The sequence below is a fragment of the Bufo gargarizans genome, chromosome 5 (assembly GCF_014858855.1).
Source record: "Bufo gargarizans isolate SCDJY-AF-19 chromosome 5, ASM1485885v1, whole genome shotgun sequence".
Classification (NCBI taxonomy): domain Eukaryota; kingdom Metazoa; phylum Chordata; class Amphibia; order Anura; family Bufonidae; genus Bufo; species Bufo gargarizans.
Window position 1 is genome coordinate 400,368,833 of NC_058084.1, and position 25,397 is coordinate 400,394,229.

General features: G+C 45.6%; 1 protein-coding gene across 2 annotated transcripts in view; it reads right to left on the reverse strand.

The window, feature by feature from the left end:
• Positions 1–18,423, reverse strand: part of LOC122937994 (mitogen-activated protein kinase kinase kinase 2-like) — a 119,755-nt gene extending 101,332 nt beyond the window's left edge. For both annotated transcript variants that reach the window (XM_044293241.1, XM_044293240.1), the window contains exon 1: positions 18,133–18,423. In XM_044293241.1, coding sequence (XP_044149176.1) covers positions 18,133–18,195 — 63 coding nt within the window. In that variant the 5' untranslated portion in view covers positions 18,196–18,423. The remainder of the gene's footprint in view (positions 1–18,132) is intronic.
• Positions 18,424–25,397: the final 6,974 nt, after the last annotated feature.

Consider the following 25,397-nt stretch of genomic DNA (forward strand, 5'->3'; position numbering starts at 1 on the left):
CTCAACTGAAAAAAATGGGAAAATGCTGCAAATAAGAGACATTTCTGCTATGTTGTGTAACCATGCAATGAAAACACACTTTTGAATATGGATTAATTCTGCTGCCATTTCTTGAGAACTACTAGTCCTGAAACTCTTTCTGAGCTTATCGGGGAATCATCAAAATAGATTACAAACTTGCATTACTGCAGAAACTAATGGTGCACAGGTACTTTCCGTGCGTTGGCCACAGATGGATGCAGATCCATCCAACTTGAATGTGTTCGTGATCCGTCCACACCGCAAAAAATAGAACATGAGGAGGCACAGACATATACCCTACGGCAGCACTCCATAGTTCGTTCTGCACTGCTCCTTCTGGATTGCTGACCCATTCAAGTGAATGCATCAAACATTCATGATACCGTTTGCACACTGACGGTGTCCGTATATTGCGGACCTGCTGTTTGTGGGCCGCAATACGGGCACGGCCGGGAAACGGCCGTGTGCATGAGGCCTAAGTCAGCATCTAATGTCTCCTCTCTTGCAGATATATCTTGTGCAAGGAATGCTAAAAAAAAGTGCCATCTGTTATCACATGGCGTATAACAGAAGATATCTGAAACAGGGTAGAATACCTCCTTAATATATCAAGAAATTCTATCAACTTCTCCATGTTAAAGGGGTTGTCTAAGAGTATAAGAAATAAGAGTAGCAGAAAAAAGTCTAAAAACAAACCAAACATTACCCATTGGTCAAATACCCTGTTGCTCCAGCATCAACGTTCTGGTGGTCCCTGCCGGTCTTCACCTTTCCTGCTGTGATGACATACCGTACATACACATGGCCAATGCAGCAAACAGTTGCGTCGGCAGTGATGCCTGCATGTTGGGTACATGACCTGTGAGGCCAGTGACTGGCTGCAGCGTTCATGTGTATGCACAGCATGTCACCACTGCAGGAAAGGCAAGCAAAAACGGGTAACTCCAGAGCATTGCTTCTTGAGAACCAGGGGATCAAGTGAGTAATATTTGGTTTTTAATTTCTTATACTTTTGGAAAACCCCTTTAACTACAATTAAAAGAGTCATAGCTTCATCTCTGCAGTCAGCGCTTGAGTAATAAACCGTGACTATATGACTAAAGCTAGGTTCATATCTGCAGTGGAAGTTCTCAGAGGAGTCTCCAACGCAGATTCCTGCTGCACACAGCAGTAGTTTGCCCTAGCAGAAACCCAATGGAGCCCATGATAGTAAATGGGATCCGCCAGGTGCCGGTTGGTGTCCCGCATACGGTGATTCCGCTATTCTGTTCCTAGGCCGGATGTGCCTGTAGCCTGAAGTTTAAAAGATACTTGCTAAAATGATAAAGCCCATAGAAGGAAGAAGAGTTTTCAATAATTATATAAAATAGGTCATTGTCCCCGGTTACACTGAGAGTTTTCATGATTTGGACAAATGAAGATAATTTATTCTTCTCGGAACACTTGGGTGACATTATAATTTTGCTGTGATTATTTTAGTCTGTCGTCATGTGACAACAATTTTGCAGCATTTTAGCTGCCGATCTCAAAGCTTCAAGTTTATTAAATATTTCAGCTATTCTCATCAGAGGCCAAACTTCAAGTAGATACTGAAACCATACAGTAAGATGTCTCTGCAGTCAACAAGAAGTTCAGAACATACTGTCACCCAACTTCTTTACCGCTATCAGTGCGGAGAAGTAAAATCAGACCAGGGTATGCATTAGAAGGCTGTACCCAGGGTCAGGCAGGTGCACCACAGTATAAGAGGATCCTGTCCCACACTGACAAGATAACTAAAGGCAACTTGTACCTGTTCTCTATGCTTTGAAGATGGAACCCTCAATCTCATTCTCTCTGTTAGCCCCAAGGTGGTCCAATCCAACCTTGGTTGTGCCCTATTTGAATTGTTGCCTATGATGAACCCTGTTGGTAAGGCACTGACAATACTGTACTGTAGGACTATGTTTTGTACGTTCTATAGAAGAGTACTGAAGTACACCCACGTGAAGGGAATGTCAAGCTGCAGCCTACATGTCAAAAGTGTGCAGGCAGATGACATCACTGTAATCTTTATGCGGGGTGACACAGCAATGATGTATAATCAGAAGTTAGTGAATAATGACATTCTGAGCTAAATATCCTGTGGGGCAAGTCCGGGGTGTGTTCAGCTCAGCTTAGATGCTTGCTATTAACCATACATACAGAAAACTGTAGGCTGCTACAAGTTTATATTTTTCAGGAAATTTAGTCTATAGCAAAATAAACTACAACTAGCACAGATTTCTCAATACCAAATCCTCTCAAATAACACACCCAGATAGAAATGTCCGATTACAGCTAAACTTGGCATGCAGTTATTTTTCTGGCAGATATGTAAATGATTACTGGTGTGGTCTGATTAGACACTGGGACTTTCCACAAGAGGGCATAAAAGTGCTTCCCCTATAAAATGGCTTTAAGAAGCTACTTTTGGATAGTGTACCTTTTGGTGAAGGATAGTTGACTGGTAGGACGGCGTTTATGCTGCACTTGAGGACATTTTGCCCAGCTGACAGACTTTAAGGGGCAGTACATCATTGGAGAAGCAGGATGGTTGTTTTGTCAAATTGCCCGCCATCTAGGCTGTTCTGACCTAGCTGTTAGGGTCAGTAGTTATGTGAGGGTATGCACACACAGTGAACAGGCTCCGGGCAGCCCAGACTGATCACCAGTAGAGAGAATTATTTGATCTGCTGACAAGCACGTGCAGCTCCCACAGTTTTGTTGTCCACCATCCATACACGGCGGTACCTTCATTACACACCCCTGTCTCTGCCTAGACTTCTACAGGCACTTAACGGCACCCGATACATGTCCTGCCAATAACTTAGGCCACCAGTGCCTTAATTTGCAATGGCATCATGAACGATAAGCCTAGACTGCCATGGACTGAAACCGTGTCATATTTAGCGATTAATCCAGGTTCTGTTTGGAACCAGACGATGTTTGGGTTTGAGTACAGAAGCTTATTGGTGGGCACTTCAATCCTTCTTTTACTGTGGAGCGACACACTGCCCTAACTGCTGGTGTGATGATCTGGGGAGCCATCACATATGAAAGTTGGTAGGGTTGTCACAATACCAAAATTTTGATTAGATTTCAATACCATAAAAAAGTATTGTGATACTCGATACCATACGATATCACGCGAAAAAAATAAAACACGAAAAAAGCCACATTCATTCCGCATTTTATGGAACATCCGGCCCATAATCGAACAGTCCTATCCTATTTTTTGGGGGGGGCAAGGTGACTAAAAGAAATGGCGAATCACGCAGTTTTTATTAGTTTTTTTTCTGTTACAGCATTCACTGCATAGGAGATTTTTTTTATATTTTAATAGTTTGGACTTTTCGGCCGTGGCGATATATAACATGTTTATTTATAGTTTATATATTTTATATGTAAAATTGGGAAAGGAGGTGATTTATACTTTTTTTAAACACTTTTTATTTAATAACTATTTCCCACCTTAGGGGCTAGAACCTGGGATCTTTTAATCCCTTGTCCTATTCACCCTAATAGAGCTCTAATAGGGTGAATAGGACTTTACACTCTCCCTGCTGCCCTGGGCTTTGTGCACACAGCAGCAGGGAGATTACCATGGCAGCCAGGGCTTCAGTAGAGTCCTGGCTGCCATAGTAACCGATCGGAGCCCCACGATTACACTGCTGGTGCTCCGATCAGAATTTCCACTGCGCCACCAATGAAGAGGGCAGAGGGGACCCTGCCACCAATGACTTTAATACTGGGGATCGGAGGGCGCACTGTGCAACCAATGTTTTTATAACGGGGGGAAGGGGGGGGGCGCACTGCACTACGCAGCTCCCCGTCATAGAGGCTGGGTACCAGCTATGCGATTCTGCCGCCAGCACCCGCCTCCTGTATCTGTATTAAATGTTAATTATCTTCATTGGTGGTGCAGTGGCCACAGTCCCTCCCCTCCTCCGCCTCTCTATCTCCTCATTGTTGGCAGTGGCAACAGCAGCACAGGGGGGAGGCAGAGAGACTCCTTTGCCCCGGTGCTGCTGAGGTAACATGGCATGTGCTGAAAGCAGCGCGTGCCATGTTCTGTGATACTAGGCTGTGCAGTAGCACAGCCTAGTATCGGTAAAAGGCAAATCTCGGTATCGAATTGATATCTGTACAAAACTATCGATTGGATATCGATAATTCGATACTCAGTGCAACCCTAAAAGTTGGTCACCCCTAGTAGTGATACAAGGGACACTAACAGCTCAGGGACACTCTACAGGCCCAGCTGAAACATTTGTGGGCAAATGTGCCACAGGATACCAAACAGAACATGTATGCCTCCATGCCCAACAGTATCTCATCCTGTACCAACAGGGTCATAGAGCCTCCTTTCAATTGTCCAATTGTCCCCAATAAACTTAGATTTTCACTCTAATATTGTAATCATTTACACATAAAAAGTTTCAAAGAAAATGTCATTCAATTCCAACAACTCCTTCTTATTTTTTCATGAGTGTACTTTTGTTATGACCATGCTTGACAATTTATATTGAGATCATACTGTACATCAAATTGGCAAAGGTACTTACACAATTCATTCACAGACAGTAGTAATTGCATACAAAATGCAGGTAGGGTCTAATGTCTTTGTTATGAGCAGTTAGATAAGGCCAAAACTATATCAGCAAATTGCCTTTCTACAAATCATCAAAAACAATCCCTTTAGCTATATAGGTTGTGTGGTGGGTTTAAATCCAAAGCAATTGCCCTGTTGACCCATCCTGCAGATTGCTGACAGATCTACAGTCCTGTTGTAGGAAATGTGAAATTACCTGCAGACATGTTTTTGTTCAGAGTATTTCTCACAACATTATACAAGGGAAATAATATTCCTTAAATTATTCTTTAAGGCTTCTGTGTGTTTCTGTGGGCTTCTGATCCGTGCAGCAATAGAAAGGACATGTCCTATCTTTTGCCGTATTCTGCGGATTGATTTAAGTCAATGGGTCTGCACCGCAGCATGGAGTTCACATGGTCAGTGCCTGTGTTTTGCGGACCTGCAGTTTGCAGTCCACAACACAGGAACGGCTACACCACGGTCGTGTGAACATACCTTAAAGGGATTCTGTCACCTCTCATAACACAAATTCAGATTTTAAACCAGTCAGGCTCCACAGATTACCTTGAATCGGCTTTGCTGTTCTATACGCAGTACCCACTGAGGGCTGCGCCAGTGCGATTTGCTGGAGACTGAGGGCAGGAGCTTCATCGTCGTCACTGGGCATGCGCCGAGTCCAGTGACGTCCGATGCTCGCTCTTCCCTCAGTCTCCAGCAAATCGCACTGGCGCAGCCCTCAGTGGGTACTGCGTCTGCGTGAGACTTCGCTCGGCCGTCAGGGAGGGGGAGGAGAGGGATGAGACGATGTGGGCGGTTAGGGATTCAGGAGGAAGGCGTTTTGGGCACTGCAGGGGGGCGTTACTGGGCACACAAAGTGGAACATAACGCCCCTCTGGGCACCTTTAGGATTAATTAGCATAATTATAAAAGTCGTTTTTCAGCAAAACTACTGGACGGATTACAGTATAGAACAGCAAAGCCGATTCAAGGTAATCTGTGGAGCCTGACTGGTTTAAAATCTGAATTTGTGTTATGAGAGGTGACAGAATCCCCTTAACATGTTGCCAAAGTGAACCTTAAGTTGTGACTAGTGTTTAGTGAACATGTGTTTCAAGTTCGGCATACAAGGTTCGGGTTATCTAATATTTCCGTTATGGATTCCGCTACCACAAACCATAACTTATGGTCCGTGGTAGCAGAATCCATAACAGAATTCTTAGATAACCCGCACCTTGCATGCCAAACTTGAAACACAAGTTCGCTCAACGCTAGTTGTAACTTTTTTATTATGGAGATTTAGCTGGCAAGATTCTCACATCGAACAGCCGGTGAATTTCTTTCCTAGACAAACCATTAAAATGTCAGATTCCCTTTGAAGGGAACCTGTCATCAACTTTATGCTGACCTCACTGAGGGCAGTATAAAATAGTGACAGAAATGCTGATTTCAGCGGTGTGTCACTCATGAGCTAATAGTAAGAGGTTGCTGAGAACCAGCATCATAATCATTGCAGCCCAGGCCTTGAAAAGAGTCAAATCTACTTAAGAGTCATGGATAATCTCCTGCTCTCCTGCCCTTCTGCTGATGGTTGGCAGTTCTCTCCTAGAGAGGAAGGGAGAAAACTAGGTAGAAGCCTGTCAGTCATCAGCAGGAGAGCAGGAATTCATGAATGACCATGACTCTTCTCAGGTGGCCGTGACTCTTTTCAAGGCCTGGGCTGCAATGATTATGATGCCGCTTCTCGGCAACCACTTACTATTAGCTCATGAGTGACACACCGCTGACATCAGCATTTCTGTCACTACTTTATACTGCCCTCAGTGAGGTCACCATAAAGTTGATGACAGGTTCCATTTAATTACATCTCAGTCCATTCGAATAACATAAGCCGCCATTCGTGGAAGCCGATATTTTTCTTATTCTGGAGCAGGAAGTGTCATGAGACAAACTTGTATGTGTTGTAAGAAAGCAATTGGGAATTTCCCGATGACATCTCTTTCCTCAAATTAGAATGACCTAGTTAATAAATGGAGGAATATGGTAAAACAAATGCTGACAACTGACATTTCAAGCTACAAGATTTATCCTCATGCACACAAAGCTGAAGACTCCATGTGCCTCCGTAAGGCATTAGCACAAGGAGCCGTCAACTTCTCTAGTAGAAATGCTCATGGATCTCTGAAAAAAGAACTCTCTTTGCCTATGTATAAAATGGGAACCCCACAGGGCTAAATAATACAGCCATATGTATAAGCCCTAATAGGATGTCACTTATACAGCCATTTGTATAAATGCTAATAGTATATCACACAAATAGGACAAGGTATAGATAACTTGCTCTGGCTCAGTGAACTCATTATTCATGATAGCATAGCCATTTGGGTCATACGTTATGCCACATCTCAGAATGACTCTCTTGTGCTTCATTCACATCTGTGGCTCCATTTGAATAGTTAAAGGGGTTGTCCAGGTTCAGAGCTGAACCCGGACATACCCTTATTTTCACCCCGGCAGCCCCCCTGAGCCTAGCATCGGAGCATCTCACGCTCAGATGCGCTCCAGTGCCCTGCGCTAGATCGCGCAGGGCACGGGCTCTTGTGTTTTCAATAACACACTGCCGGGCGGTAACTTCCGCCCAGCAGTGTGTTCGGTGACGTCACCGGCTCTGAGGGGCGGGCTTTAGCTCTGCCCTAGCCGTTTTACTGGCTAGGGCAGAGCCAAATCCCGCCCATCAGTGCCGGTGACGTCACCGGGGTTCCTGTCAGCCCCATAGAGAGCCCGGTACGTCACCGGAACTCAGAAAAATGCCTTTGCCCTGTGCAATTTAGCGCAGGGCAAAGGAGAGCATCTTGAAATCTTGAAAAAACAGCACAGCATGCTAAAATATTTTGCCCGGCAAAATGCTGATTCCTTGACAGAAACCCAACGGACCCCTTAATAGTCGATTGGGTCAGCTGTCCCAGACCCACCACTTCTATTATTTTCATTGTTCTGCTCCTAGGATGTCTCCTTCTGAACATTGGCCCTGATTTATCATGCCTTTACTCCAAAATTCTGGCTTCAAAAAGTTGCAAGCTCACACCAGGAGGGGAGTGGAGTAGAACAACTGGAGTAGCTTTTCTAGACAAAAGTCTTAGGCCCCTTTCACACGGGCGAGTATTCCGCGCGGATGCGCGAGTTGAACGCATTGCACCCGCACTGAATCCTGACCCATTTATTTCTATAGGGCTGTTCACATGAGCGGTGATTTTCACGCATCACTTAAGCGTTGCGTGAAAATCGCAGCATGCTCTATTTTGTGCGTTTTTCACGTAACGCAGGCCCCATAGAAATGAATGGGGTTGCGTGAAAATCGCAAGCATCCGCAAGCAAGTGCGGATGCGGTGCGATTTTCACATATGGTTGCTAGGAGACGATCGGGATGGAGACCCGATCATTATTATTTTCCCTTATAACATGGTTATAAGGGAAAATAATAGCATTCTGAATACAGAATGCATAGTACAATAGCGCTGGAGGGGTTATAAAAAAATAAAATAAAATTAACTTACCTTAGTCCACTTGATCGCGAAGCCGGCATCTCCTTCTATCTTGATCTTAGCTGTGTGGAGGAACAGGACCTGTGGTGACGTCACTCCGGTCATCACATGATCTATCACCATGGTGATGGATCATGTGATGACCGGAGTGACGTCACCACAGGTCCTGTTCCTCCACACAGCACAGAAGACAGACAGAAGGAGATGCCGGGTGCGCGATCAAGTCATCGATCATTAAGGCGAGTTAAATTATTATTTATTTTTAACCCCTCCAGCCATATTGTACTATGCATTCTGTATTCAGAATGCTATTATTTCCCCTTATAACCATGTTATAAAGCCATTAAGCATAAAGTACTCAACATAGACTCAAGCAAAACTGACTTCCATTATTCCCCTCATAATACAATCCTCCCAGCTAATTGGGATCTCTTTGGTCTCCAAGGTTGCAGCTCCTGCAGTCATGTGCTATTCCTCTCCCACTTCCCCCTCTTCTCCAGTCTGCTGGACAGCAAGAAAGGGAGGAAGAAGGAGCAGATCAGCAAAAGATTACGCATAGGGTTTGTTATAGTCTGTAACCATGGAGACATATGGGTCTGCATAGGACCTGATACAGAATACAGAAGGATTTTTTAAAACTGTACATATCTTTTAAATTGTTACTGCCCTACTCTTTCCCTTTCAAAAAAAAAAAAAAAAAGGTTGCCAAATGTCCACGGAAAAGACATCTAGGTGGCAGAATGTTATTGAAAACAGAAAACATTTTTTAACCACAAAATGAAAGGCTTTTTGCACTTAGGAAGAAATATCTCACTACTCCTGATCTTATTGCACATTACATTTCTAAGGTAAAAAATTGAGCAACCACAAAAGAGGAAGTGACTTGTTTGTGAAAACAATCCCGCTCATTTATCAGCCGGAGGAAGTCCACGAAGCACTAGAAAGGCCAGAGACTCCTCGAGAGATCCTCAAGGCATGATTAGCAGTGGTTCCAAAGCCACATTCCACTTGGTGGTTTTATTTACTGTCATATGATTTACTGTCAACTCAACAAACAAGAAACGCTACTTTCACACTCGCGTTTTGGCTTTCCGTTTGTGAGATTCATTCAAGGCTCTCACAAGCGGTCCAAAACGGATCAATTTTGCCCTTAGTGCATTCTGAATGGAAAAGGATCCGCTCAGGATGCATCAGTTTGCCTCCGATCCGCTTTGTAATACACTTACACCCTGTTGCTTTACAATAAATAAAAAAAACACACAACTTTAAAGTTGTCGGCATGTTCTGAAAATTAAATGATGCAAATCCTCAGTTTTTCTACAGTAGGTATTAAAGAGTGCTCCGGATTAGAATATGGGCCAGGTCCTGAAACAAATCTCTTGACTGTGTTTAGCACAACATTCATATTTACCATGACAGGAAAGGTCTCGACGTGGAAGCTTCAGCTTTTCCAAAATAACAAACACCATTCTGTGGAAAATAATGTCGGCAGCGAGACCTCGGAGCTTAAACAATGCATGCGGCATGGAGTAGCGCAGCCTCACAGGATCCAACTATGCTGAGGAAAAAGCATAAAAGAGAATCCAGCTCTGGGCCAAAGTTATTCTTAAAAACAAAACAGTAAAAAAAAAAATATATATATATATATATATATATATATATATATATATATATATATATATATATCCCAGGATCATAAATGGAAAAAAAAAAGTAAAAAAAAATAATCATACTTCAGGGTGTAATTCAGACCTGATATATTTCAAAGGTGCAGTAATCAGATTAGCAGCAGGTAACTATTGTGTTTGTATACTGTGAGTACATGAATTGGCAAGATAGACACACTTGTCTTGCATACATATGTAAATGAGCCTCTTGGTGCAATCAGGGCATTGCCATTGCACCCAGAGGCTCCGCTAAGTTTTATATGCCAGCCAAGCCCCCTATTGCTGCACCTAACGATCTCCAGCCATGAACTGCGCAGGTTACCACAAGACTTTAGACTTCAGGCGTGAGAACAGACTGCTTGGCCGTGTTAGCCAAAGATGTGGGTGCACAGCCGGCAGAGAAAACTGAGCGGAGCTTCTCGGTGCAATGGCGATGCCCTGATTGCACCAAGAGGCTAATTTACATAACACAAACACTTTGGCCCTGATCTATCAAGGTCAGCAGGGGCTACGCCAGTCTTGATGGGGACTGTGCTGCATTCCTGATTTTATTACAAAATAAAAAGGCAGAGAATATTTTTACAAGACACAACCTGGAGATTTTCTCTAGGGTGTGTAAAATTGGATATTTTTTTCTTCTTTTCTTTTCTTTTTGTTTCTTTGTCTCATCTATACTTTTTTTTTTGCTTAGCAAAGTCAAGAGAGCAGATAACCCGCAGAGCAGTAAAGCCGCCCTGGTAACTGAAGTGTTGATATTTAGTGTCTGGGAGAAAGGGCTGATTCATGACTCATTGTTGGACTCTTCTATATATTACAGGATAGGGTGTTCACAACTCTCACAGTCTTGGTACCCAAAGACAATGTCCATTCGAAAGAAATACATCCTCTAGAAATTGGAAAGAATTAGCAAGATAACCTCAAACCTGTAGATAATTAGGCCAAGAGAATAGTTTCACTGCTGACACACCGGACGCAATGTATTTCTACCCACTAATAACATGTGACCAATTCATTACCAAATGAGTCACATAATATAAGACGTCTTAAAATAATATCAAATAGTAAAATGTGCTTGACAACAGCCTCACAGCATAAAAACTAAAGCAGTTATGTCTTGCTCCATAGTAATACTTTCAATACAGATTGACTTAAAGGGGTATTCCGGTTAAATTATGTTATCCCCTATCCACAGATAGGGGTACAGCGCTCAGCTATCTCAGGAATTCCCGTAGAAATGAATGGTGCGACCGACCGCTCCGTTCATTTCAGGGCGGCTGCAAGAGGTATAGACCCCCGTTCTCGTGTTCAGTGGGGGTCCCAGCGGTAGGACCCCCACTGATCTAATAATTATCCCCTATCCTGTGGATAGGAGATAAAACCTAACTGGAATAGCCTTTTAAAGGCTATAGGCACCTTTCAGGGATTTTTTTTTTTAATGCATGTATTTTGAGCTGAAAAACATTTACGCAACAGGTTTTTAAATAAAAAGTTTTCTTATTTTTGGACTCTGCAGCTTATATGTACATAGGAAGATGCAGAATACCATTCACAGTGAAATCCAGCTAATGGCTCGATCTCCAGTCCATCTCTCCTCTCCTGAAGGATCTTCTAATCTGATTTATGCCCAAATGAAATAGATGTCAGCACGGTCTATGTGAGTGGAGTGGACAGGCACAGCTGGTGATGTCACGTATCAGCTATGAGGATGAAGGTCTATTCATTTTTATATGATTAATATGCCTCATGGGGGGGTGGCACATTATGACGATCGAGTCAGAAGACTAGACAGTTTTTATAAAGTGTACCAAGGATTTACTGCTGTTCATTAAAGCGGTTGTCCAGTGTTTTTTCATCTGCCCCCAAGCAACTGGGACTTTGTAGTGACCTCCATACTCATCTGGGGCCTGCTGCTCGGTTCCAGCTCCCTGTCATTCAAGCTGTCATCAGTGGACGTCACCGTTTGTCATCTTTCTGCATGGATAGTTGTCACGTGTGCTACTGCAGCCAATGACTGGTCTCAATGGTGATGTGTCCCCAAGCAGCACATGATCCAGCAGAGATGTGCTGCTTGGGGACACTTCACCACTGAGGCCTGCGATTGGCTGCATAGGCGCACATGACCCTACCAGGTGAGTATAGATTTCTACACAGGTCCCGATGGCTGAAGGACAGTTAGGGTACTTTCACACTAGCGTTTTTCCGGTATTGAGTTCCGTCCTAGGGGCTCTATACCGGAAAAAAACTGATCAGTTATATCCTAATGCATTCTGAATGGAGAGGAATCCGTTCAGGATGTCTTCAGTTCAGTCACTGTACGGTTTTTGGTCCGAGAAAATACAGCAGCATGTATTTTTTCCGTCCAAAATTCCGGAACACTTGCCGGAATCCCGGATCCGGCATTATTCTACATTAAAATGCATTAATGCCGGATCCGGCCCTAAGTATTCTGGAAAAACGGATCCGGTTTGTGAAAAAGATAAATACCGGATCCGTTTTTCTGGATGACAACCAGAGAGATGGATCCGGTATTGCAATACATTTGTGAGACGGATCCGCATCCGAATCAGTCTACAAATGGTATCCGTATGCATACAGATTGCCGGACCTGGCAGGCAGTTCCGGCGATAGAACTGCCTGCCGGAATCCAGTGACGCTAGTGTGAAAGTACCATTAAAGAGGGAGTCATCAGTATCTGATCGGTGGGGGTCCGACATCCGGGACCCCCACAGACCAGCTGTTCTCTCAAACTACCTTTGATCAATAGTTATTAATGGAATTATCATCAGAAAATAAAAAATCTGTAAATCTGTATATTTTTTTCTGCAAGACAGACATTATTGGGCCCTCCCCATTCACTGCTCCAATTGTTCTGCTAGATTTTCTGCAGACTGGAACATTTTTGTAACAACGTAAATGACAAAAGTAACTAGTTGTCCATGCTGAATTATATCAAAATGGCCTGTGAAAATGGGCCTCCACGGTTCTACACAGGCATCTCTACACAGGTTAATTATCAGGGACAAGCGCACTCATATGTACGGTTATTCTTGATAATTGACCTGGTAATCCTCCCCTTGGAAAGGGACCTTTAGGCTCACTGCGCCTTACAAATCCCAGAAAGACGCCCAATGTGCCTGGCTATTTCCTTCTGGTGTCTGACATTTTTTCCTTTGTCCATTGACGTCCATGAGAGTTTGTAATGTTTGGCTAGTAAAACCACACTGGCGCCTGGAGTGGACCAACTGGTTCATAAAGTATACAGCTCCTTGTTGATCTCTGCCCTCATGATGTAACACCTCCTATTCATCTTTTATACTGTAGAGCGAGGATCACTGTATGTTCTCATTCTCACTAGATCATGAAACTTTGCCTTATATCCTGGTGGTGAAGCTATAATAACATCCAACCAGCACCTATTGAAGTGTGCAGTATATCCGGGGCTATCTGAAGACGTTCTGTAGGGCTCCTCGGGATAGGATCACACATGGTTGCCAGTGAGCAGCCGAAATATATGCATCCATGCAAGCCACAGAAGCTTTTATATAGATCGATGAAAACTGTCAATCACTTAACTATTAATGGTTGCGTACTCACATGGCCATACGGGTTGGTCCTACCCTTATTGATTTTAACACGCCAATTAGGCGTGTACACCCTGCCTAATTTGTATGCAATGTTGTGGACTACAACCATAGGTAAATCAATCAGCCTATAACAGTATAGCATGCTGCATTTTTCTATTCAGTACAATAGAATGGAAACCTAATAGACCCATGTTAAAAGGGTTTCCTAATTTTTTCTTACCGATTACCTATCCTCTGGATAGGTTATCAGTATCTGATCAGTGGTGGTTTGATACCTGGGATACCCGGCAATCAGCTATTTTGAGAAGGCAGCGGCACTCGTGTGCCTTCTCGCAGCTTACTAAGCATGGCGCCGTACACAGTATGGCGGCTGTGCTTGGTATCGCAGCTGAGCGCCATTCACTTTAAAGGGACGGAGCTGCTCCCAGGCCACATGACCAATGAACGTAACATCACAGGTCTAGAGAAAGCAGAGAGAAGACCACAGGAGTGTCACTGCCTTCTCAAACAGCTGATCGGCAGGAGTCCTAGGTGTCGGACCTCCACCGATCAGATACTGATGACCTATCCAGAGAATAAGGCCTCTTTCACACTTGCGTTGTCCGGATCCGGCGTGTACTCCACTTGCCAGAATTACACGCCGGATCCGGAAAAACGCAAGTGTACTGAAAGCATTTGAAGACGTCTTCAAAATGCTTTCAGTGTTACTATGGCAGCCAGGACGCTATTAAAGTCCTGGTTGCCATAGTAGGAGCGGGGAGCGGGGGAGCGGTATACTTACAGTCCGCGCGGCTCCCGGGGCGCTCCAGAGTGACGTCAGAGCGCCCCATGCTCATGGATGACGTGCCATTCGATCACGTGATCCATGCGCTTGGGGCGCCCTGACGTCACTCTGGAGCGCCCCGGGAGCCGCACGTACGGTAAGTATGCTGCTCCCCCGCTCCCCGCTCCCCGCTACACTTTACCATGGCAAACAGGACTTTAGCGTCCTGGCAGCCATGGTAACCACTCTAAAAAAGCTAAACGTCGTATCCGGCAATGCGCCGAAACGACGTTTAGCTTAAGGCCGGATCCGGATCAATGCCTTTCAATGGGCATTAATTCCCGATCCGGCCTTGCGGCAAGTCTTCGGGATTTTTGGCCGGAGCAAAAAGCGCAGCATGCTGCGGTATTTTCTCCGGCCAAAAAACGTTCCGGATTTCTCTCCATTGAGAATGCATTAGGATAAAACTGATCAGGATTCTTCCAGCATAGAGCCCCGACGACGGAACTCTATGCCGGAAGACAAGAACGCAAGTGTGAAAGAGCCCAAGTCATCAGTAAAAAAAAAAAAATCTCGGAAAACCCCTTTAAGTCAATGGGATGATCAGGATCGTAATCAATTCATAATATCAGTTGCTTCTTTTTTTGCTTTCAAACTATCAGACGACCCCTTTAAGAACAGAAAACTTTTGACAAATGATTCCTCTAAAAAGCAACAATATGTTCTACTTATCAGCTACCATCTCCATGTTTTTTCCACTCTGCACATTTGTTGGCACAGGAATGGTGGACAAATGTGCGCTTGGACCAGCTGTACCCTTGAGACACTACCCTGTAAATAACGCAGCAATGCCAGCTGCACTCACTTATTCCTGGCACCACCCAGGGCTCTTTCCTAAAACCATTTTTAACTGGTTTAATGCTATCTACCGTACAGCGGGCCAAAACTGATACAAGAGGGTCCGGATAGCAGATCGCTGTTCACACGTTTTTTGCTCGTTCTTCGGATGATCTGAGGTACAATTATACAGGAACGACTGTTCGCGCTAACACTGGTTTCCAATAATAATAAGGGCTTATCCAGGTTGTGCTGTCATCCCGTGCGGCGCCCACTTCCAGGAGCACGCGATTCTATCCTGGGGCTAGAACCCACAGCGCATGCGCGAGTCTGAATCTCTGGCCACAGCGCTAGTGAGAGATTTAGACTTACGCATGCGCTGCAGATTATAATGCCAGGCTAGGATCACGTACCCAATGTACGGCATGTGATTCCAGAAGTGACTGCCGCATGGGATCGTGGCGCAACCCGGAAAACACTGTTAAGATGGCATTCATGAGAGATTATTACAAATACAAATCCCTGTGCCCTTCTTGCTCTATGGGTATTAACAACCCTGTAACATCATTTCTGAAACAGATGAAATGTGGTAATTTACAGAAAAATGTATTCATTTCTATTGATTAAAAGCATTCAGCACAGACGGATTTCCTTGTGTTCACATATATAGCGGCATAATATTATGTTTGTGTCGTGGGTGGACATGTAACTTGATAACAGCAGATATATACAGTACAAGCTATGGCATAGGGCATTAGACAGGAAATAACTATGCAGGTAAGGCCTGGAGAATACAAGTCATCTACTGATCCTGTGGTTCTGTGCCTTGGTTAGGCACCGCATTCTCCACGAGGATCACGTTCTCCCCTACAATGTGAGACACTGTCACATAGGCTGGTAGGAAACTCCAGGTATATCCACGATACATCTAGTCTAGCTGAAATGATCAATTCAAACAAAACGATAGCTGATGAAAAGAAGCCATCTACAGAATGAGGCTCATGCACACCACGGTATTTTTGGTCCTAGCAGTAAGCACCGGTCCTAGCAGTAGCGTCGCAACCTTCTCTCTGCTCACCAAGCACAGCGGCGATGCTTGATATCATGTTCTGCCCCATTTACTTCTATGGGACTGAGCTGCACCTAGGCCGTTTGATGGCTGAAGGTGACATCACGGCATAGGCAAAGCTGCGAAAAGGCCGCAACGCTACTGCGAGAGCCGGGGCCCCCATCGATCAGATACTGATGACCTATGTAGAGGATAGGTCATCAATTAAAAGAATCTCAGAAAACCCCTTTACTGTTATGTCTAGTGCAGGTAGTGATCCCAAGTGCAATACAGGTAGGGAGGGAAGTTATACTTCGTGGAAGGGCTCGAAACCAGAGCAAATAAACGCCTTGGAAGAGCAGTGGCCATAGACATTAGGTGGTAGGACCAGACAACCATCTAACGTATATAGAGCCCTTCCGACTTGGATTTCAACATGCATGATCCTGTTGTCAGGGAGGTAAGTCACAGCCAGACTCCACTGTCCCCAGTCAGACACTGACCACATATGTATGTGGTGGTCAGAAGAGAACGTGCAACATCTATCTAAGGCCAAGTTCACATCACCGATTATTTTTCCATTCTTCTGATCCATCTGCATGCAGATCTTATACGGAAAAGGCTAAAACGGATGCCAAATGTGCATAAATGAGCATAATGGATGCTTAAAATACAGGATCCGTTTTTCTCCTTTTCTGTTTCTCTGATGGATCAGAAGAATGGAAAATAAATGTTGATGTGAACCTGGCCTAAGGCCTCTTTCACACATCAATCACGGACGTGTGCTGTTCGCGTCCTTCACAGACAACAGATGGATCCATAGACGTTAATGTTTTTCTTCACACATCTGTGGGTTTCCAATGACCGTGGGTCAGTGGAAAAACAATGGAGACATATACTATTTTGGGTCATGATGCAGAACGCTGAAGTCTATGTGTCCGTGAAAACAACTGACAGAACAAGGATGGCATGATGGCTTTTCACGGATCATCGGTAGGAGATGCTCTGGAAAACCCTTTTCAGCCTAGCAGTGCCCATAGAAAACAGATGATACACACAGGGCAAAAAATGGACACGGACTAAAACACGGATCCTTCACGGACATCTTCATGGATGAAACACTGACCTCTTGCCAAGGACCTCATCAATGACATGGACGTGCGGAAGAGGCTTTACATGTATGTTCAGGGTAAATTCACAGACGGTAAATGTGATGAAGCCTGAAAACCAGCTGAATGGGGCTGATCTGGTGGCAAGCACATGAACTTCTACGAACCTCATTCAGAAATTACTGCCATGTCTGAATATACACTTAGACCTCTTTTACACGTCCGTGTCTGTGATGACATCCGTGACAAGATGGTCAGTGGTTTATCCGTGAATACGTCCATGAAGAATCCACGTGTGAAGAATTTGTGTGTGGTCCACGTGTCTGGTTTTTGCCCTCCACGTTAGATTGGTATTCTATGAACACCCCTAGGCTGAAAATTAATTTCCAGAGCGTCTCCACCAATGGTCAGCGAAACCTGCAGACCAAATATGAATGGAAGCATAGACTAGAATCATGTGTGTGAGGGATCCGTAATCACGGACCAAATAGGCAGCAGGCATGTCCAAACTGTGGCCCTCCAGCTGTTGCAAAACTACAACTCCCAGCATGCTCTAATAGCTGTAAGCTATCCAGGCATGCTGGGAGTTGTAGTTTTGAAACAGCTGGGGGGCCGCAGTTTGGACATGCCTGAAATAGGGTATGCTTCTGTGGTGTCATTACACACCCTCGGTCCATGGAAAACCACTTAAGTCGATGGATACGTGTACATGAACATAGTACAACAAAAGTGAGACAGTACACTGGAAGCTGCCTGTAATGCAGAGGGATCCTGGTCATGCATGATTCCTGGTGCAGTAAGGGTGAACATTTAGGGAAAAGAAGATCAGAAGTGTCTGAAGAATAATGTGACCATGGAGGCTCCAGGTATCCTGCGACCTGAGGAGGGGAAACACATGCCCTATGTCCGGGGAGCAGCCAGGCAGGAGCTGGGGTCCCATCATACTCACTCTGACTTGTTGCTTGCTTGCAGATCTGCCCCCCAGTAATCCAGCACTCAGTGAGGTGATCATGCAGACAGGTCAGGAGCAGCCCCGCAGATGACAGTCCATTCTCGGGGACTCTGATTGCAGGTCCTTCTACCCAGGAAATGTTTACAATCCAAAGCGATTCTGCAAGTTGGCAGCGGACTGGGCAACGGCAGGAGCCGGCTCTTCGGGTGGTAAGGGCACTGGATCGGGCACAGTGCTGGACACAGCCGCAGTTACTTCTCTAGAAGTGCGAGCTGCAGGAGCAGGATCCAGCCGGGGGCAGAGAGCGTGATGTCAGCGGTCTCCCCGCGAGGCAGGAAACTGCTGACCGCCACCCGCTACTCGGGCGCCCTCTAGTGAGCACTTTCTGATATTACACTGCCATACAAAGCAGTACATAGTACAGCGCAGATCGGGGTCAGCAACCTCTCCAGCTGTAGTGAAACTACATCTCCTAGCATGTTACGTTCACTGCTACAGTTGTCCTGAGAACAGTCGAGCAGGTGTGCATGCTGGGAGTTGTAGTTCCACAACAGTCGGAGTGTGCTGGTCCCTGGTGTGGATACAGTACATGGTAGGTGTTGTGTAACTTGCCCTATGTAGTCTTTTAGGCATGTGTTACGAGAAAAGCAAGTCGTGCAACATTTCCTATAATGTATGTCAATGGTTTCACGCGACTCGCCCCTGACTCTGACCAGTCTAGAGTCCATTTTGTTACAGGCCTTTGAAGATAAAATCATCTCTTGTGACGAACTAAGGTTTATGTTGCCTAAGCATCCCCAGGTCCCCACCTTCTACGCACTAAGATCTAAGATCCATAAGGGGTTCCCTCCCTTAAAAGGTTGCCCCATTCAGTGGCGGATCCAGAGTCTGGTCTCGGGAGGGGCACTTCCAGATTATTTTATGTCCGTTGCCACAATACAATGGTGCTTATAGAACTACACAGTGTAGCGGTATACTGTATATTGTGTGGCACAGTGTAGAGGTATACTGTATATTGTGTGGCACAGTGTAGAGGTATGCTGTATATTGTGCGGCACAGTGTAGCGGTATACTGTATATTTTGTGGCACAGTGTAGCGGTATACTGTATATTGTGTGGCACAGTGTAGAGGTATACTGTATATTGTGTGGCACAGTGTAGAGGTATACTGTATATTGTGGGGCACAGTGTAGCGGTATGCTGTATATTGTGTGGCACAGTGTAGCGGTATACTGTATATTGTGTGGCACAGTGTAGCGGTATACTGTATATTGTGTGGCACAGTGTAGAGGTATACTGTATATTGTGTGGCACAGTGTAGGCTATATGTGTATAACAAACATATTCCACATGAAAACTTACAATTACTTGGCTTGGCCCTTGGGGATCTCGGATGCCACTTCCACACTTTGGCCGCGGGCTCGGCGGAGCTGATGTTGTGTTTTATCCTAATGAGAAAGATTTCATAATAAGGATTTGGAGAAGGGGCAGAGGGATAGCAGGGCAGGGAAAGCCTGGTGCTGCTACTAGGGGGTCATACCATGGGGGAGTAATAAAGCCCCCCCCCCCAGTAGAAATAATTCTCCTTATAATGTGACAGTGCAAAAAATAACCCCTTGTAATGCCCCCAGTTGAGCTAATGTCCCCATAGTGCCCCTATAATGTGCCAGTATATAGTGCCCCCAATAAATGCCCCCATAGTGCCCCCCCTTCCGCCTAGTGCTCCCATAATGTACCAGTATAAAATGCCCCAGTAGATGCCCTCAGTGTCCCCCATAATTTGCAAGTATAAAAATACCCCTTCTTAGTGCCCCCCGTAGATGACCCCATAGTACTCTCCCCCCTTCCTCATAGTACCCACCATAATGTGTCCCAGTATAAAATTCTACTGTACAGAGCCGCCCATATAAAATACCCCTTGTTTGTGGCCTCAGTAGATGCCCCTATAGTGCCCCCAATAATGTGCCAGTAATAAGTGCCCCCAATAATGTGCCAGTAATAAGAGCCCCCCCAATCATGTGCCAGTAATAAGAGCCCCCCCAATCATGTGCCAGTAATAAGAGCCCCCCAATCATGTGCCAGTAATAAGAGCCCCCCCAATCATATGCCAGTAATAACGGCCCCTCAATCATGTGACAGTAATAACGGCCCCCCAATCATGTGCCAGTAATAACAGCCCCCCCAATGTGCCAGTAATAACAGCCCCCCTATGTGCCAGTAATAACAGCCCCCCCTCAATGTGCCAGTAATAACAGCCCCCCCCAATGTGCCAGTAAGTAATAACAGCCCCCCCCAATGTGCCAGTAAAAGTATTGTATATAAAAAAAAAAAATATGGAAGCGCTCATCTCCCTGTGCCCTGCCACCGCCGCCCCCCACTTCTGAGCAGGGCCACGCCGCCTGCTCGGGGGGGCAATTGCCCCCTTTGCCCCCCCTGGACCCGCCAGTTGCCCCATTGTGTCTGGTGTTGACTCCATAACCCAGATCACAAGTATTTACATTGATAAACTCCTCCGTCCCTTTGTGGTCTCCCTCCCTTCAGATTTAAGGGACACAACAGACTTTTAGGCCTGCAGAATGAAGATAGAAGGATGGTGAGCTCGATTACGTAATCAAAGGCGAGTTAATTTTTTATATTTTTTAACCCCTTAAGTATTCTGTATTAAGAATGCTGTTATAAGGGAAAATAATAAAATCTACACAACACCTAACCCAAACCCGAACTTCAGTAAAGAAGTTTGGGTCTGGGTACCACATTCAGTTTTTTATCACGCGTGTGCAAAACGCATTGCACCCGCGCTCTAAAAACTGAACAACACAATCGCAGTCAAAACTGACTGAAATTGTGTGCGCACTCGCAAAGGTTTCCCGCAATGCACCCAGGACGCATCCGGTGCAAATCCGGGATGCCCGTCTGAAAGAGGCCTAAGGCCTCTTTCACACTTGCGTTGTCCGGATCCGGCGTGTACTCCACTTGCCGGAATTACACGCCGGATCCGGAAAAACGCAAGTGTACTGAAAGCATTTGAAGACGGATCCGTCTTCAAAATGCTTTCAGTGTTACTATGGCAGCCAGGACGCTATTAAAGTCCTGGTTGCCATAGTAGGAGCGGGGAGCGGGGGAGCCATGCGATCACGTCATCCATGCGCATGGGGCGCCCTGACGTCACTCTGGAGCGCCCCGGGAGCCGCACGGACGGTAAGTATGCTGCTCCCCCGCTCCTCGCTACACTTTACCATGGCTGCCAGGACTTTAGCGTTCCGGCAGCCATGGTAACCATTCAGAAAAAGCTAAACGTCGGATCCGGTAATGCGCCGAAACGACGTTTAGCTTAAGGCCGGATCCGGATCAATGCCTTTCAATGGGCATTAATTCCGGATCCGGCCTTGCGGCATGCTGCGGTATTTTCTCCGGCCAAAAAACGTTCCGTTCCGGAACTGAAGACATCTGTCACAACCAGACATCTGAGAAGCTCTGACAGATGCCTTTCAGAACCTCCTCCTTGAGCTTTCTTTGTTTTGGTTTTCAGTTCCTCATCTCGTTAGCCTCTCTCAGCTGTCTTGTAGTTGGACTGATTGCATCCCTTTAAATTCCTCCCCATAATGCATTAGTGTGCGGTTTATACAACTTCCTGGAGTGTGTGCGCATGCTGATCCTATTTCCCAGTCTTCTACAAGATAAGTGTTGTACATTCATTTGTGATTTTATGTTTGCTGGATCCCAGATGACCCTGACTCCCTCCGTGTCTAGTGTAGGGAGCCGGTGGTCGTGTCCCCTCACTATTGTAGGGTGTTCAGGTGTTATATAGTCGAGGTACGAGGATATGCGATCATCCACCATTGGGGTGTTCGCATAGGCTGAGCAGTCAGGGAGAGTGCCAGGTCTTATGCAGGGGTCTCCCTTTTGTTCCTTAGTTTTGGATCCAGTGAGTCATATATTCATTATGCATTGTCTTGTTTCCTGTACACCATCCGTGACATTATAAACCGCCAAAACCGTTTCAAGCATGGATCCGGTTTCACTTTTGACTGAACGCTTCCAGGGTCTTTCATTGGAGGTAGCTGATCTCCGTAAGACTCTTTCTCAGTTTCTAGTGACCGGTTCAGCTTGCGTTCATGGAGTTTGTTCTGAGCCTAAGATCTCGCTCCCGGATACGTTCTCCGGGGGTAGTGAGAATTTTGTGTGTTTCAGAGAGGCTTGCAAACTCCATTTTCGCCTTCTTCCCCATTCCTCTGGTGATGAGGAACGGAGGGTGGGGATCATTATATCACTGCTCAGGGGTAACGCTCAGTCGTGGGCCTTTTCGCTGCCGGTGGGGGCACGGCCCCTCCGTTCAGTGGATGAATTCTTTTTAGCCCTGGGTCAGATATATGATGATCCGGATCGTGTTGCTTTGGCTGAGTCTAGACTACGTCTGTTATGCCAGGGTAAACAATCCGCAGAGATATACTGCTCAGAATTTCGGAGATGGGCAGCTGATACTGGTTGGAATGATGCTGCACTCCGAAGTCAATTTTGCCATGGTCTTTCAGAGGGATTGAAAGATGCATTTGCCTTTCATGAGAGGCCTATCTCCTTGGACTCTGCTATGTCTCAGGCCGTTCGTATTGACAGGCGTCTTAGAGAGAGAGGAGAGATCTCTCCTTCCTGTCATACTCAGTCCCAGGACAGTGCAGCGGTCTCATTCTGTGCGCAGGGGTCTCAGTCGCTGTCAGCCCCTTCTGAGCAGGAGCCCATGCAGCTGGGGTTGATTGCCTCTGACAATAGAAGATTCAGCCCGCATGGGAAGGTTTGTTTTTGTTGTGGAGGTATAAATCATTTGGCAAATGTTTGTCCCTCTAGGAGATTCAGGCAGTTTTCTGGGAGTAATAAAGAAACAAAAAAGAAAAAATCTTTTAAAAATGTTCCATCTGTTACTATTGGCAGGGTTGAGGCGGAAATTGAAGGTTTTCCGTTTGCTTGTAGTTCCCGTTTTGTCCTGCCTGCCAGGGTGGCGCTAGAGAGCAAGAACATTTTTTGTGAGATTTTTGTAGATAGTGGAGCAGCTGTCAATCTCATTGATAATCATTTTGCGATAACTCATGGTTTCCAGGTATGCACTTTGGGAAAGGATATTCCTGTTTTTGCTATTGATTCCGCTCCACTTTCTCAGAAATCATTAAAGGGCATAGTTCACAATATTCGTTTAATTGTGAGTGATGCTCATGTTGAGGATGTGTCATGTTTCGTCCTTAGCGGATTACCTACTCCTCTTGTGTTGGGGCTACCCTGGCTCACTAAACATAACCCCACCATTGATTGGCAAGCGAGGCAAATAAATGGTTGGAGTGACTTTTGCAGAGAGAATTGCCTCACGACATCTGTTTCTGAGGTTTCTACTAAGACTGTACCACCTTTTCTCTCTGAATTTTCGGATGTCTTCTCTGAGAGTGGAGTTCAGGATTTTCCCCCGCACAGGGAGTACGATTGCCCTATTAATCTCATCCCAGGCGCCAAGCTGCCTAAATCTCGTTTATACAATCTTTCCCAACCTGAAAGGGTCGCTATGCGTGCTTATATCTCTGAGAGTCTGAGAAAAGGACACATACGACCCTCGAAGTCACCTGTTGCCGCTGGTTTTTTCTTTGTTAAGAAAGAAGATGGTTCTTTAAGACCTTGTCTGGATTTCAGGGAGCTGAACAGTATCACTATTCGTGACCCTTATCCGCTTCCTCTGATCCCGGACCTGTTTAACCAGATTGTTGGGGCTAAAGTCTTTTCCAAATTAGATCTAAGAGGGGCATACAACCTGGTCAGGGTCAGAGAAGGAGACGAATGGAAGACGGCCTTCAATACCCCTGAGGGCCATTTTGAGAATTTGGTTATGCCTTTTGGTTTGATGAATGCCCCAGCCGTTTTTCAGCATTTCGTGAACAGCATTTTTTATCATTTAATGGGAAAATTTGTATTAGTGTATTTGGATGACATTTTGATTTTTTCTCCTGATTTCAAAACTCATAAGGAACACTTACGTCAGGTCTTGCTCATCCTGCGGGAGAATAAATTATACGCGAAACTGGAAAAATGTGTGTTTGCGGTTCCAGAAATTCAATTTCTGGGGTTTCTTCTCTCCGCTTCTGGTTTTCGCATGGACCCCGAGAAGGTCCGCGCTGTGCTTGAGTGGGAGCTTCCTGAGAATCAGAAGGCGCTGATGTGTTTTTTGGGCTTTGCCAATTATTACAGGAAGTTTATTTTGAATTATTCCTCTATTGTTAAACCACTCACTGATATGACCAGAAAGGGGGTAGATTTTTCTTCCTGGTCGGTAGAGGCGCGTAAGGCCTTTTCTAATATCAAGGAGAGTTTTGCTTCCGCTCCCATCTTGGTACAACCTGATATTTCTCTACCCTTCATAGTTGAGGTTGATGCTTCTGAGGTGGGTGTGGGCACGGTCTTGTCTCAGGGTTCCTCTCCTGCCAAATGGCGACCGTGTGCCTTTTTCTCGAAGAAACTCTCCTCCGCAGAGAGAAATTACGATGTGGGGGATAGGGAATTGTTGGCCATCAAGTTGGCTTTTAAGGAATGGCGCCATTGGCTAGAGGGAGCCAGACACCCTATTACCGTGTTTACTGACCATAAAAATCTGGCCTACTTGGAGTCAGCCAAGCGTCTGAACCCGAGACAGGCCAGATGGTCTTTGTTCTTTTCAAGGTTTAATTTTGTTGTCACGTTCCGCCCTGGGGTTAAGAATGTGAAGGCAGATGCCCTGTCACGTTGTTTTCCTGGAGGTGGGAATTTTGAAGACCCGGGTCCCATTTTGGCTGAAGGTGTGGTAGTCTCTGCTCTTTTTCCTGAATTGGAGGCAGAGGTGCAGGCAGCCCAGTCAGAGGCTCCTGATCTTTGTCCTCCTGGGAGGTTGTTTGTGCCTCTCGCTTTAAGACACAAGATTTTTAAGGAACACCACGACACGGTCCTTGCTGGGCACCCGGGGGCAAGAGCCACAGTGGATCTCATCGCTCTGAGATTCTGGTGGCCTGCGCTTCGTAAGTCGGTTGAGGGTTTTGTGGCAGCCTGCGAGACTTGCGCTCGTGCCAAAGTCCCTCATTCACGGCCATCAGGTCCTCTCCTTCCCTTACCCATTCCTTCCTGTCCTTGGACACATCTGTCCATGGACTTCATTACGGACCTGCCTCGTTCCTCGGGGAAGACTGTGATTCTGGTGGTGGTGGACCGTTTTAGCAAAATGGTGCATTTCAGCCCTTTTCCTGGTTTGCCCAATGCTA